At 37.3% G+C, this 14,471-nt stretch overlaps 2 protein-coding genes and 1 long non-coding RNA gene across 3 annotated transcripts in view; 2 read left to right on the plus strand and 1 right to left on the minus strand.

Annotated features, from left to right (window-relative positions):
* Positions 1 to 7,404, plus strand: part of LOC136677720 (calpain-2 catalytic subunit-like) — a 35,134-nt gene extending 27,730 nt beyond the window's left edge. Inside the window, exons 19-21 of the mRNA XM_066655318.1 lie at positions 6,218 to 6,334; positions 6,509 to 6,567; positions 6,674 to 7,404. Of these exons, the coding sequence (XP_066511415.1) occupies positions 6,218 to 6,334; positions 6,509 to 6,567; positions 6,674 to 6,697 (200 nt within the window). The 3' untranslated portion in view covers positions 6,698 to 7,404. The remainder of the gene's footprint in view (positions 1 to 6,217; positions 6,335 to 6,508; positions 6,568 to 6,673) is intronic.
* A 3,539-nt stretch (positions 7,405 to 10,943) lies between these two features.
* The window catches only part of LOC136678227 (calpain-1 catalytic subunit-like), a 51,465-nt gene continuing 47,937 nt past the window's right edge, over positions 10,944 to 14,471 (plus strand). Inside the window, exon 1 of the mRNA XM_066656195.1 lies at positions 10,944 to 11,006. The gene's annotated coding sequence lies outside the window, so the exon portion shown is untranslated. The remainder of the gene's footprint in view (positions 11,007 to 14,471) is intronic.
* On the minus strand, positions 11,447 to 13,176 carry LOC136677631 (uncharacterized). The gene is made up of 3 exons (XR_010796384.1): positions 13,063 to 13,176; positions 12,244 to 12,361; positions 11,447 to 12,157 (listed from the first exon to the last, which is right to left on the minus strand). It is a non-coding gene; the product is annotated as an uncharacterized lncRNA (long non-coding RNA).

Raw genomic sequence — 14,471 nt, forward strand, 5'->3', positions numbered from 1 at the left:
CGTTTTATTTCTGCCTGAGTCTGTATGTCTTTGTTTTGTCATAGTTTTGGTTAAATAAAGTTGCTGTGTTTAAGCATGTGCGTCTGCCTCCGTCAGTCCGAATCCTGACAAGTATGGGGGTTTGGTGGAGGGACTTGCGATCTGCCACAGTGCAGTTCCCAAACCAGACAGTGATGCAGCTTGTCATGATGCTCTCGATGACTCCTCTGTAAAAAGTGGTGAGGATAGGAGGTGGGAGATGAACCTTCTTCAGCCTTCGCAGAAAGTAGAAGCGTTGCTGGGCTTTCTTTCTGATGTTACTGGTGTTAGTAGACCAGGTGAGATCATCCGCTAGGTGAACATCAAAGAATTTGGTATTCTTGACATTCTCCACAGCAGAGTTGTCGATGTTCAGTGGCGATTGCTCACCCCTTGTTTTTCTGAAATCTACAACCATCTCTTTGGTTTTGTCCACGTTCAGAGACAGGTTGTTGACTTCACACCAGTCAGTTAGCCGCTGTGCCTCCTCTCTGTATGCTGACTCGTCGTTCTTACTGATGAAACCCACCACAGTCGTGTCATCAGCGAACTTGATGATATGATTTGAGCTGTGCATTGCTGCACAGTCATGGTTCAGCAGTGTGAACAGCAGTGGACTGAGCACACAGCCCTGGGGGGCTCCAGTGTTCAGTGTGATGGTGCTGAATGTGTTCCTACCGATCCGGACTGACTGAGGTCTCCCAGTCAGGAAGTCCAGGATCCAGTTGCAGAGAGAAGTGTTAAGGCCCAGTATATTCAGCTCAGCATTCAACATCATGATCGGTAAGCTGAGGTCTATGAACAGCATATGTGTTTTTCTTGTCCAGGTGTGGACTTTCTCGCCGTTACGTTGTTCTGTGGCTCAAACTGTGCGTAGAAATGGTTCAGCACATCTGGTAGGGAAGCATCTCCATCACAAGCAGGTGGTGTAGTCTTGTAGCTGTTGATGCTCTGGATGCCCTGCCAAGTGCTCCGAGTGTCTCTACTGCTCTGGAAGTGGCTGTGGATGATCTGACCGTGTGCACGCTTTGCCTCTCTGATAGCTCGGGAGAGTTTGGCCCTCGCTGTTCTCAGGGCCGCCTTATTGCCTGATTTGAAAGCGACATCTCTAGCCTTCAGCAGCGCACGCACCTTTGAATTCATCCACGGCTTCTGGTTGGAGCGGATAGTGCTGGTCACTGATGATGCATACTCCTCCAGGTTGATTGTGTTGTTGTAAGTTGCAGCCTCTCTGAACAGATTACTTCTGATGGCCAGATTTTCACCTCTTTCAGAACAGGTTTCGATCGCCTGACGATGGGTCTGTATGCAGGAATTAGTGATCTGAGTGTCCGAGGTGGGGGCGGGGCTCTGCCCTGTACGCATCTGGAACGTTTGTGTAAACAAGATCCAGCATGTTTGCTCCTCTCGTAGCAAAGTTCACATACTGGTGGAATTTAGGGAACACTTTCTTGAGATTTGCATTATTAAAATCTCCAGCAACAATAAACAGTCCATCTGGGTGTGTGTTTTGGAAATCGCTTATGGCTTCGTATAATTCCCACAGCGCTTGATTTGTGCTTGCATCGGGAGGAATATAAACTTCGATGATAAATTCTCGAGGTAAATAAAAAGGTCTACATCTCACAGCCACAAACTCCACTAACGATGAACAATAAGCAGAGACCAGCACAGAGTTCTTACACCATTCAGTGTTGATATAGACACACAAACTACCGCTGCGAGTCTTACCGCATAGCACTGGGTCTCTGTCGGCTCGAAACGCGGCTAGCCCATCTAGCTGAATGGCGGCGTCGGGAATACTGTCGCTGAGCCATGTCTCCGTAAAAACAAAAACACAGCAGTCTCTGTATTCTCGCTGTGCAGTTCGCTGAAGTTTGATATAGTCCAGTTTATTATCCAGCAAGCAAACATTGGAGAGAAAGAGAAGGGATTTCCTACCGGCTCGGTAGACTAGCATGGATACCCCCTCGCTTGCCGCACTTCTGTCTCCTCGCACACTGCTTGCGTTGTCTCCTTCCCCGGCCACCGGCATCAGGAAACGTCGAGGCTTCAGGGCCTGGCCTCCGTAGCAAGCGGAGGTTCCGCAGCGTCTCCTGGTGGTCATCGCTGATATTGTATATTACCTGTTTGCGATATTGAAGCAGTGTCTAGCGGCGATATATACGTACTGCATGTGTTTCTGCTTCCATATATTACAAATGAAAATGAAAAAAAAAAACAAAAGCCCGCTTGGTTCCGGAGCGGCCGCTGCAGGCGTGTTCACGCGCACGCCGCCATCTCATATTATGATGAAATAAGGGACAGTTTTAAATAAGGACTGTGCAAGTAACAGTTAAAGCACAATTCTTACAGTATGTAAATTGACTGGAACAATTTGCCCTTTTTTCTATGCTTGCTGATTTTAGCACTAGAACTACCAAACCGCTGCCATTTGGCAACTATACCTTTAAATCCCAAAGAACTGCCATTTGGCAGGTGTGAATAGTTCTTCTTGCGTCCAGTGTTATGTAAATGAGTCCATGAGTCAACCCATGAGTCACAGAGGTTGACATGGTTGAGGATCATGTCCAAAGCCTGCTGTGTACTGTAAACCTTTGCCATCTTTGCTTCTCAGTCAACAGAGTAAGTGAAATATTTGTGGTGACGTGGTTTTTATCCACAAGGAGGTGGATACACACATAATCGTTATCATCATCATTCACGCTATCACCCATCACACCCATCCCTGTTCACTGTTACCTGGTATTGGCATATTTCGATCTAATGGCTGCAACAACAATATTTTTTAAATAAATATAGAACCCAGTTACCTCCATTGTGTATATTTGTAATATTGTACTATAGTGAGAAATGTTTATTCTATTTTATTTCACTCAGCATGTAGCCAGATAGGCTATTTACTTTGGTGCAGTTTATTATATAAAGTTCATGCACTTTATTAACAAGATTTCCTATGTCTGCAGTCATCTTTCTCTTGATTCTAAAACTGACACAAAGACATTATTTGAACTGTAATTCCAAAACATCTCAAGTCTGCCTCCTTTGTACTAATTTTAGTCAAAATAGATAAAGTTCAGATTTTTTAACCATTATTTTAAGTAATATTGTCTTTTGAAAACTGCCAATAGGTAAAGATATTTTTACATACATTTATACAAAAAAACAACCCTCAGCTACTTGTAAATAAGACATTTTTACTTAAACTTTTTTAAAATCCAAAGTAAAAGAATCTTATCCTGACATTTTGTCTTGTTTTAAGTCAAAATATCTCACCCCACTGGCAAATTTTTTTTCTTGACAAGTAAATATGACTCAAAATAAAATACTATTTTTGAGCAATTTTTACTTATTAACTTATTTTTTTATTTATATTTTTCAAGGTTTTTGTAGGTTTCACATCAAATAATATTGCATTAGATCAACAAATATAAACTAAAAAGCGTAAATAATTCTTTATTGTGTGTATTCTAAATAAACAAGTATTATTTCATCATATTTTTAAAAGATTATAATAATAAAAATAATTGTTATTATTATCAGCAGCTGAGAAAACTGCCAAAGTACCAAAGTATTTTTTATTTGTTGAGATATTGTCCATATTTGCCCTGAACTAAATTCCTGAAAGTCTGGGCTTGATGTGACTGTCAGAGCTTTATCAGTCATACATCCCAGAGCTTAGAATATCAAGCAAAAAATGTCCGTCTGATGCTACAAATTTATTTTGTCACAGTAATCTGACATGTAATAAATTAGCATCAAAAAATGCTTATGTTTTCAACTAACAGACACCTCACACTAACAATCTGTGTCAAGATATCTGATGTGGGAGTATGATTTCAAGGCTGTACATTGAGAAATATATATTAAAAAAGCAGGCGCTATGTAAAATTTTTATCAAAACATGACCAATTTATAGAAAAATTGATTTATCGCTCAGCATTAAAACCTCAAGTGATTACATATTTAAGTAGCAAAGGGTCTTTAGAAAATAAAACAACATATTGAATATGTCATATAATTACTGTTTATATAATGCAACTGAAAGAGGCACTGAAAAAAAATTGTGTGTGTGTATATATATATATATATATATATATATATATATACATAGATAGATAGATAGGGTTTTTAGCATTAAGAAGGGTTCAAATCAAGGGTGTTTTCTAGTAGTGGCTTAATGTACATAACAAAAGATGGCCTAATGGTATGCAAATTACCCCAGCACTGCCATTTGGCAGTCTCTGGTAGAAAAAGGGGTCATATGAAAATCCTGGTAATTCTAGTGTTAGAGCACAGCACATGTCCATCAACACTGTACAGATTTAAATAAAACAATATACACTCAGAGCTTTCTTGGTTCTACCATGTGTTCTGTCACTATATAATTAATATAATAGCTTTCTATGTTGAAGACCTTTTTCAGTGACTTTTGGGACTTGTGTTGGGAGGAGGGACTTGTGTATACAATATACAATCAATTAAAATTATTTTTTATAATTATTTTTATAATCAAATGTTGTTATTTTGATTACCCTACATGACCTCTGTTTACAAACACGCCATTCTGCATTTTCTAGAGTCGATTCTCGCCTTCTGCTGTTGTAGTTGACAAAATTGACTTCTTGACTCCACTTGATTTTAACCAAAATTGCACCAACGGTATAGATAACTCAAGCATAATTGTTCACTAGAAGAACTGCACAGTCCCTGTAGTCTCAGGAACGTCAAGAAAATTCTTCGGGATCCATCACACCCAGGACGTGTACTGTTTGAACACCTGCCTTCTGGCAGACATTTCAGATCCATAAACACTAGAACTAACAGATTAAAGAACAGTTTCTATCATTCAGCCATCACTATGCTGAATGCTGCTAGTTAGTTTAACCTAGTTGCAATAAAATACAGTTTCATATTTACAATGCAGCTTTAAGTCAACACTGATTATTTTCTTTATCTATTTTATATCTTAGTTCTAAATTGATTAATTGTGTTTTATATTGCACTGGAAAATTGCATCTCATATTTTTTGAACAATGTTCCATTGTTACAGTGACAATAAAGATACTTCTTCTGAAACCGTCCCACATGAGGCTTACTTATGGTGTCAAAATAGGTTCTAAATTTCTGAGAACCAAAAAGGCAGAATCCATAACCAATGAATTACATTTTGTACTTGAGAAAACTCTCATTAACATTGAAAGATATAAAATAGAATATTTCTGTATGTAATCATCTATTTTGAGTTTAATATACTTGAAAAATCCATCTTTGCTTTTAGTCCGCCTTTTCTCATTTGCGCTTCTCCCAGTCTCGCTTTTGCCTCCAGAAGTTTCTCTCTTGGCTGCTGAAGTAAAGCCCCGCCCACCCAGTCCATACAGAACTCCCTAAACCTGATTGGAAAATCAGGAAAAGCCTCTATAACGAAATGTGTTACTAAAAGATATAATCGTTAAAATTAGTTGATATGGCTTACCTGTTTTTGCCGGTCGGTCATTTTCCAATCAGGGTTAGATTGATGCAATCATGCTGACGTAGTGGGGTGTTCAGAATTGGCTGGGTGGGCAGGGCTTAACTTCAGCAGCCAATGACTGTCTACATCCCGAACCCCGTCAAAAGTCAACAGCAAGAAACTTTGTCTCTGGAGCATACTGCTGCTTGGATTTTTTTTCCACATGTAACACAAACTACACCTTATTTCTCCATATGATTATCTTTAATGATTAAATATAGCACAGAAATTCACAAATTGTACAATTATCTGTAAATTTGTTAAACATAATATAAAAATAATAATCTTGTAAAAAATATGTGAAATATAGAAACTGCTGTTGAATATGCATAACTTTCGAGCTCTCAGACAGCATTGCTTGAGTATATGTCATTAATTAATTTGCCTTGGGCACTTACGAACCTGTTGCAAGTTCACAGGTGTTACTTCCTTGAACCAGTTTTGGTAGATACTACTCAATGTATACCATGAATAATGCATAAAAACTGCCATTTTGGAGATGTTCTGACCCAGCTGTATAGCCATCAAAATTTGGCAACTGTCAAAATTACTCACACAGCAACTTCAGGAACTCACTGTTCAATTGCTGTCTTATATAACCCCCAAATTGAGACGTACAATTTGAATATGGTTCTTTAAATACCAAAGATGTACCATAGGTTTAAGTTTATTAATCTTTCCCTGAAGGATTCTGCCTGAATGATACCATCTTCCAGCTGCTGGTGGCTCGCTACGCAGATCCAGACCTCACCATCCAGTTTGATGATTTTGTAGCCTGCTTCATGCGCCTAGAGATGATGTTCCGTGAGTAGAACCCTCATTCAGTGTCTCTCAGCAGATAAAAAAAAAATATATGAAGTAATAAAAAAATCACTGAGCAGCAGTAGATTTGAGTTGCATTTCAGTTTGTCTTTGTCTGGAAAATTTCACTTTACCTGATATACCTTTTTATTTTTCCCTTTCAACTTCTCAATCCAGGAATGTTTAAAAAGGTTGATGCACACAACACTGGCTTCATTGAGCTGGACATGAATCATGTGAGTTACAGAATTTTATTCACTGATTTTTTACAGTTTTGAAATTCAGTACTGACTTTCTCTTACAAAAAGTTGTCTCTCACTTTCTCTTTTTTTACATTTTCAGTGGCTGTACTTAACTATGGTCTAAATGATGTCCTCCAGAACACAGTGGATAAGTTAAAACATGATTATCATTAATTCACAATTGCTCAAACATGTTTTTTCATTCAAATTTTTATATCAGTTAACTCACTGCCATTTGAGAGTTGAAAATTGTTCCCTCAGTATTTGGCTGTGGTTTATTGCAAGAGATTTGTGTGAAAGCAAAAGTGAAACTATGGTGAAACTACATTTATACTGTAACAAGTTTGAAATAGAAACTGTATGAAAGTTTGTATTCGATTTGTTTGAATTTTAACTGTCTATTTTTTAAAAATATATTATTCTGATGAATTAAAAAACCAAGGGAGATTTTAGTTGGAACATGTGCAATGGTGAGAAGGTCTAATAATAAATCTTAATAAATGTCCATTATTTGGAGATTGCCTCAAAAGCATAATATGATGGGAGTCCTTTTGTAGGTGCTACGGATTGAGGGTCTAAGATTTTGTTTATGAGGAACTCTATTAGCATTTCTGATATTGACCACTTGTACCTCCTCTGTCTCTGTTTACTTCTGAATTAAGTTTGCATGTATTTTTGTTTGTTTGTTTTTTATTGGTGTGCGGGGTGGGGAAACTGGGTAAATTGTTGCTTTTCAGATGGATGTGACAGATAGCCTTTATTTTTAAACACTATGCCATGTTATGCTATATTCACATACTTTGGTATAAGTACCATTAAACTTTAATTTTTAACCGATATTTGACTGATTTTTTTATGTGCTTTGAACATAGGATAAGGTAAGCTGTCCTTTGCCCCATTTTAAAGGGGTGACCAGCTTCTTGAAGCCCTGCATCCAAATGATTTAAGAATGAGAGATAAATTAAAGACATATAGCCTAGCATACTGTACAGAGACCATTTGTTTTTACCTGTTTCCAGGACACAAACAACCTGGAAAACAAGCAAATGTTGAAGTAACAAAATCTGAATTTTATAAAAAGTGTTTTATACTTCATGGTCCACGGCAGCCACTCGTCTTATCATTTTTTCCCCCAATGGGTAAGCATGGTGCTATTGGCCAGAGTCTAAATGACTAGATGAAAAATCAATTGCTAAGGCATTATTAATTTTATCTGTTGAGAGTTTTAAAATTAAAACCTCATAAATGTCCCACATGTTGAAAACCCCTCTTTAGTTAAAGTTACTGTTTGAGCAGATTTTTTAAACACTTTTATACATGTATTGTATTATACAAATGTATTGTAGATAAATTCAGGCCCTGAAGGCAATTACATGGGCATGACGAACTTTGTGGGCTGCTCTGAGTGGATATATTGAGCTCTCAGTCATTTTTAGGAATGGAGCGGACAGACATATTTTACTCTCACCTCCTCGGTTTGCTCTGAGTGGGCATCCTGTCCCTTTGATCCTTCAGTCCATGCTGCTCTGAGTGGGTATATAGGGCTGACAATCATTCTTTAGTCCCGCCCCCTAGGGCGGGGCAGTCCAATGCTGCAGTCTGCAGATTTGTTTTGATGACTTCATTCTCATCCTCTCACTCGCTCCATCCAAAGTCTATGCAGAGAAACACTGAGCCTCGCCTCAGGGAAAGTGGGACGAAGGAATAAACAGTGGTAGGTTTGAACTATTTTACTTGTTTATGAAGCGTGCCACGTTGATAATTCAGCTTAGGGCCGTTATGTAAAGCGACGAGTTTACTGTAAATTCACAGCGTTAGCAAGAGGAGCTAATTCAGTCCTGGTTGCTAGACCATTTAGCTAAATGTGATAAAACAAGGTGAACATATCTTCCAAACAATAAAACCTTTCTGGTGCTTCTAGCTCTCTCTTTATTCATGTGTAACCGTATAACATGTCAAAATGGACCCTCGCATTCGTAGCTCACTGTTAAGTCATGCTATTACAGAATGTATGAATTATTTATCAGTAGGATATGGTTTCTCTTTGCTTGGTAGGTTTTGTTCAGAAGCCAAATAAAAGAGAACTTTTCACCGTTTGCCAAATACTATTTCTAAAATCAAGGGTATTCATAGGGGTTGTGCCAGCTTTGCTACAGTACAAGTTTGAACTCTTCTGGAAAGGCACTGCACTCGTTCATCAACAATTCATTGATTCATGAAAATAGTAGTCTTTAATAATATTAGGAGGAGAGGGTTGCTTGGTGTTGAACATGGTAGCCATAAGCTCATGTGTGCCTGTTCTTTTTGGTTTTATGCTTTTTGTCTATAAGTTTCATGTTAAAGCAGTTGAATCCACTAATTATAAATGTTGGTGATAAAGTGTACTGAGATATGGTTCTGTATATAAATAGACATGTATTTATTCTACACTGTAATCTACTGGAGACATTCTCCCACTCTTAGGAACGTGTCTGTGTATTATGTGTGTCATTTATTCTTTGTTGTTGGCATATGTCTATGTGTTTGTGTGTGTTGTGATCTGATCTCTGGTGAAATGTGGCCCCCAGATTCTCTAAGCAGTCTCTCTCTCTTACACACACACACACACACACACTTGCTCACATCAGCATGCAGTGACGTGCTGAATCACATTGTCAGGCCTTGATTTCCCATATCACTGGCCAGCACAGGAGACAGCTCTTTGTCTGGCCACTTTGATCTTAACTCATTTGACCACAGTCTGCAATGTCATTCATTTTTGTCATCTTCATCTCTAAGAAAATAATCTGGCAAATCCATTATGCTTTTCTAAAGCAGGGTTTCTCAATTTATTTTAACTTTAGCCTCAGTCAGATATTTAGGAAAATAGACCAGGGGCACCCCTAATGGAACGTCCTTAACCGTAGTTATCTAGCCAACACATTAATCCTGCTTTGTGGAACAGCCCCTGTTTATCAGGAAATGTTTTTGCAAGCATGAGTGTTCAATGAGAAAATGTATAATATATTATTAATCAAAGGTGTTTAGACCATGCACGGTGTGTTTAATATTTTTTGAAGGACCACACTTTTTTCACTTGTTTTTCATTTTGTTGTATGCAAATAAGGTTAAACTTTCCAAACATACTTCACATTCCTAGCCCAAGCTGCAAAAACAAACATGTTCATTGTTATTTGTGATGTCATGAAACCAAATGTTTATATATTCATTTATTCATCATACATTGTTAAGGCCCACCCCCTCATGTTGAAGTGATGATTATTTCAGCCTTGGCAATTTATTTATTTTTAAGTTAATAATATGGAACAGTTGCAGGTTGCATATATCAGTCTTAAAATAACAGTGACATTAATGTGTTTAAAGGGGTAAAATGGTTTGAAACTTAACGTTACAAGATATTCAGTCAGGTTTTGATGCACAAAAAACATAAATACATAAATTTAAGAAAACACAAAATTTACATAGAGAAACAAATGCATTGCGTTGGCCCAGTATGATGAAGGTGCAGGTTTCATTTAAATTAATTAATCTGAAACAGAAAATTAATAATAATAATAATAATAATAATAATAATAAAAAGCCCCCACTCCTTTATTTCACAAAATGGTACCAAACCTGTGAGGATTTGAATTGCTACTAACAGAACACCCATGCTTAGCTCAGCATATTTGAAATAAAATAATGACCAGCTGTGTTATGTTAGCCAACAGACGCCAGCTCTGGTTAGCATTCTGATTGTGATGAGTCGAGAAAAAGCGGCTTCTTTAGTGTGTGTGTGTGTGACAGAGAGACAGATAGATAGAGGGAACGAGCTCCGCTCCAAGTGTTTGGTGTGTTTTCCTAGGTACTGCATGGGTTTCCTCTGGGATGCTCTTGTGTCCTCCCACTGTCCAAAAACACGTTGGTAGGTGGATTGGTCTGTTCAAAATGTGTCTGTAAGTGTGAGTCACCATGTGAACGACTGCCTCCCCCTCCAGGGTGTGTTTCTGCCTTGTGCCCAGTGTTTCCGGGAAGCCTCTGGATCCACCATAAATGAACAGGTTACAGAAAATTAATTATGAATGAATTACGCAATACCCCCCACCCCACCAACCTCTCCCTTGCCTAATCAAATTTAAACTGCATCAATACCAGTAATGGCCCCAGTAACATAGAGTTGTGTATAACCTACCATAATAATGGCTACTTGCATATTTTTCTAGCATTCAAATTACTTTGAAATGGAGGTCACGTGATGAAAAAAATAAAATAAAATAAAAAAACACGTTTTGCCAGCCATGCACTTGTACAGTTTTTTTTTCTTTCTAGTTATTCAATATTTCATTAATGATTTATGCCTGATTTTGTTGGTTATTTTCTGTCATAGTGTTGTGCTATGTGCTGAACTGAGCTTTCTGTCTCTTTAAGCCAGAGGCTGTAACCAGGAATTTCAGGTATACACACACACACACACACACACACACACACACATTCTTGTAGAAGCGTTATCTGGGGACTACGAGCTGGATCCTACATTGTGGGGACGCGCATTTCTAAAGGCTTTAGGAACAAATGAAACACAGATTCATGTTTCAACTGATCCTGGAACAGCAGCTGTCACTTTAAAATAAAGAAAATACATTAATAAAGCAATGTGACATTTTCCGACATTCTGGGGACTGTTTCTGGTATTCCAAACATGTGAGGACCAGCACACACACACACTGACACTTCCCAGTATTTTGTACAATGTAAGTACTTGTGAACAATCTGGGGACAAATTTTACTAACAACTGGTTTGCAGCCACAATGCATATTTATAAGAAAAGACAAATGATGTTGTCATATGAATAACATTTATTCATTTCCATTTAAACTTTTTTTTTTTGCCATTTGCCCATGCCGTATTTTGTACAAATCATTAATAAATACCTTAAAATTTTCAAAAGCATCTACAAGGTGTACAACCACCTCAACACTTTAAGCTGCCAAGGCCCCAATAAGTATAAAAAAATTAAAAGAAAACAACCATTTTATGAAACACTCACTCCCAACGTTTAAATGGTTCTTTTAAACTGAAGAAATATGGTGACGTTTCTTCAGACTGATGAAGAATGTGCTGTATATGGCTCTTTATAGCACCAAAAGTGTTATAACATACAAAACATTCTCAGTCAATCTGAAGAAAATAACAATTTTATTGTTCATGGGTCTTTACAGAGCCACTGTAAAACTGTAAAAATAAAAAACCCTAAAGACGACATCAGCCAACTTTTCAATGAAATCAAATATTGTTTTTTTCCTATAGGAACTTTATAAATGAATTAACAAAACAAAACAAAAATGCATTTTAATGCAGTAAATGGCTTTTTATTCTGGTTTACATCTTCCTTTTAAGAGTAGTAATTCTGTTTTTGACAAAAAATTTCACAGCCAACCAATCTGTCTTTCAACAATAGGATTCACGCTATAGGTTCTGCTTTTATACAGGCCTCACAATGTTGTTTTCCTGGCACTGTGCAAGTTTTGATGAACCTGTTCAGATGTTTTTCAACAGCTTTCACCTCATTGGTCTCCCATTTCCTTTTCTTAACCACCTTGACACCTGAATAAATGCAGGACAACATCAGTCAAAACATACAATGTTTTTCCATTTCATAACAGCTTGCCATAATGTTTATCAGACTATACCTTTGGGAACTAATGTGATACTAGTTGGTTCTGATGCTGGTGTTGCTGTTTGGTTCTGATGCTGATTGGTTTCCTGGGCTTGCTTTGTAGATGTTTCTATGTCCAGTTCTGCTCCAATCTAGTTAAACACAAATTAAATGCATCAAACTAAAAGAATAAGTGGCAAAGAACATCCAATAATAGTAATAATGATAATGACAAGAAAAAAGTGTTTACTGAAGAAAAAGAAAAAAGACTGAAAGATAAAAAATAAAAATAAATATTGGTGGCTGCTGGGGCTGTCAATCACTGATCACCCTTCATCACGACCAGCTCAGTAAGAGATACCAATCAAGGACAGGGCTGAACTGTAACATGCTGCAGAGCATAACTATTTTTTTTTTAATATGTCACAAAAATAACAGGGCTTAGTTACTGCTAGCAAGCCATACAATTACATATGTCAGCTGAAAACCATCCAACGCAGCTACAAAGTCGATCGATCATTCCATTTTTATCCAAAAGTTGTGGTTTTGCTACGGGGTTCCTAAGATATTTCTAGATACTTGTTTTTACACCAGTTCAACTGTGCACAAAAAGGTAATGGTAAATCACTTCTTTATTCTACCAAGAACATGCCCAATATTAAAAACATGTTGCCATACAATAATCAAGAGGAACACTAATTCTGAAACTATTTTAAGGCTAAACACACCAATCAAAGTAATTATTTTTAATAAAATTCTTATATCCTATGCCAATACTGTTAGAGTACATTGTACATTGTGGGGACTTGACGTTTACTAAATAAAAAACACATGAAATATAATAGTTTCATACCATTTTGCAGAAAGTAGACTCTTGCAGTGATTGTTGGATGCCATGGTAATAGTCTCCAGAGGCACAATCTGGCTCCAGACCTTTACTGTCTGTTGTCATTCCACTTTTTGTCACCTGAAATGGGCACAACAGTCACTAACATGTCCGATATTAAAAGCATGTTGCCATACAATAAACAAGAGAAACACTAATAAGTGGTAGAAACTATTTTAAGGCTAAACACACCAATTGAACTATTTATTTTTTTAATAAACCTCATTCTTTTTTAACAGCTGCTTTGTGGGGACTTGAATGAAATCCTATGCCAATACTGTTAGAGTACATTGTACATTGTGGGGACTTGACGTTTACTAAATACAAAACACCTGAAATATAATAGTTTCATACCATTTTGCAGAAAGTAGAGTCTTGAAGTGTATGTTGGGTGCCATGGTGATTGTCTCCAGAGGCACAATCTGGCTCCAGACCTTTGCTGTCTGCTGTCGTTCCACTTTTTGTCACCTGAAATGGGCACAACAGTCACTAACATGTCCGATATTAAAAGCATGTTGCCATACAATTAACAAGAGAAACACTAATAAGTAGTAGAAACTATTTTAAGGTTAAACACACCAATCAAACTAATTATTTTTAATAAAATCCTTATATTCTTATATCCTATGCCAATACTGTTAGAGTACATTGTACATTGTGGGGACTTGACGTTTACTAAATAAAAAACACATGAAATATAATAGTTTCATACCATTTTGCAGAAAGTAGACTCTTGCAGTGATTGTTGGGTGCCATGGTGATAGTCTCCAGAGGCACAATCTGGCTCCAGACCTTTACTGTCTGTTGTCATTCCACTTTTTGTCACCTGAAATGGGCACAACAGTCACTAACATGTCCGATATTAAAAGCATGTTGCCATACAATAAACAAGAGAAACACTAATAAGTGGTAGAAACTATTTTAAGGCTAAACACACCAATTGAACTATTTATTTTTTTAATAAACCTCATTCTTTTTTAACAGCTGCTTTGTGGGGACTTGAATGAAATCCTATGCCAATACTGTTAGAGTACATTGTACATTGTGGGGACTTGACGTTTACTAAATACAAAACACCTGAAATATAATAGTTTCATACCATTTTGCAGAAAGTAGAGTCTTGAAGTGTATGTTGGGTGCCATGGTGATTGTCTCCAGAGGCACAATCTGGCTCCAGACCTTTGCTGTCTGCTGTCGTTCCACTTTTTGTCACCTGAAATGGGCATAACAGTCACTAACAAGCCCGATATTAAAAACATGTTGCCATACAATAAACAAGAGGAACACTAATAAGTGGTAGAAACTATTTTAAGGCTAAACACACCAATTTAACTATTTATTTTTTTAATAAACCTCATTCTTTTTTAACAGCTGCT

Source organism: Hoplias malabaricus, chromosome Y, assembly GCF_029633855.1.
Source record: "Hoplias malabaricus isolate fHopMal1 chromosome Y, fHopMal1.hap1, whole genome shotgun sequence".
Lineage (NCBI taxonomy): Eukaryota > Metazoa > Chordata > Actinopteri > Characiformes > Erythrinidae > Hoplias > Hoplias malabaricus.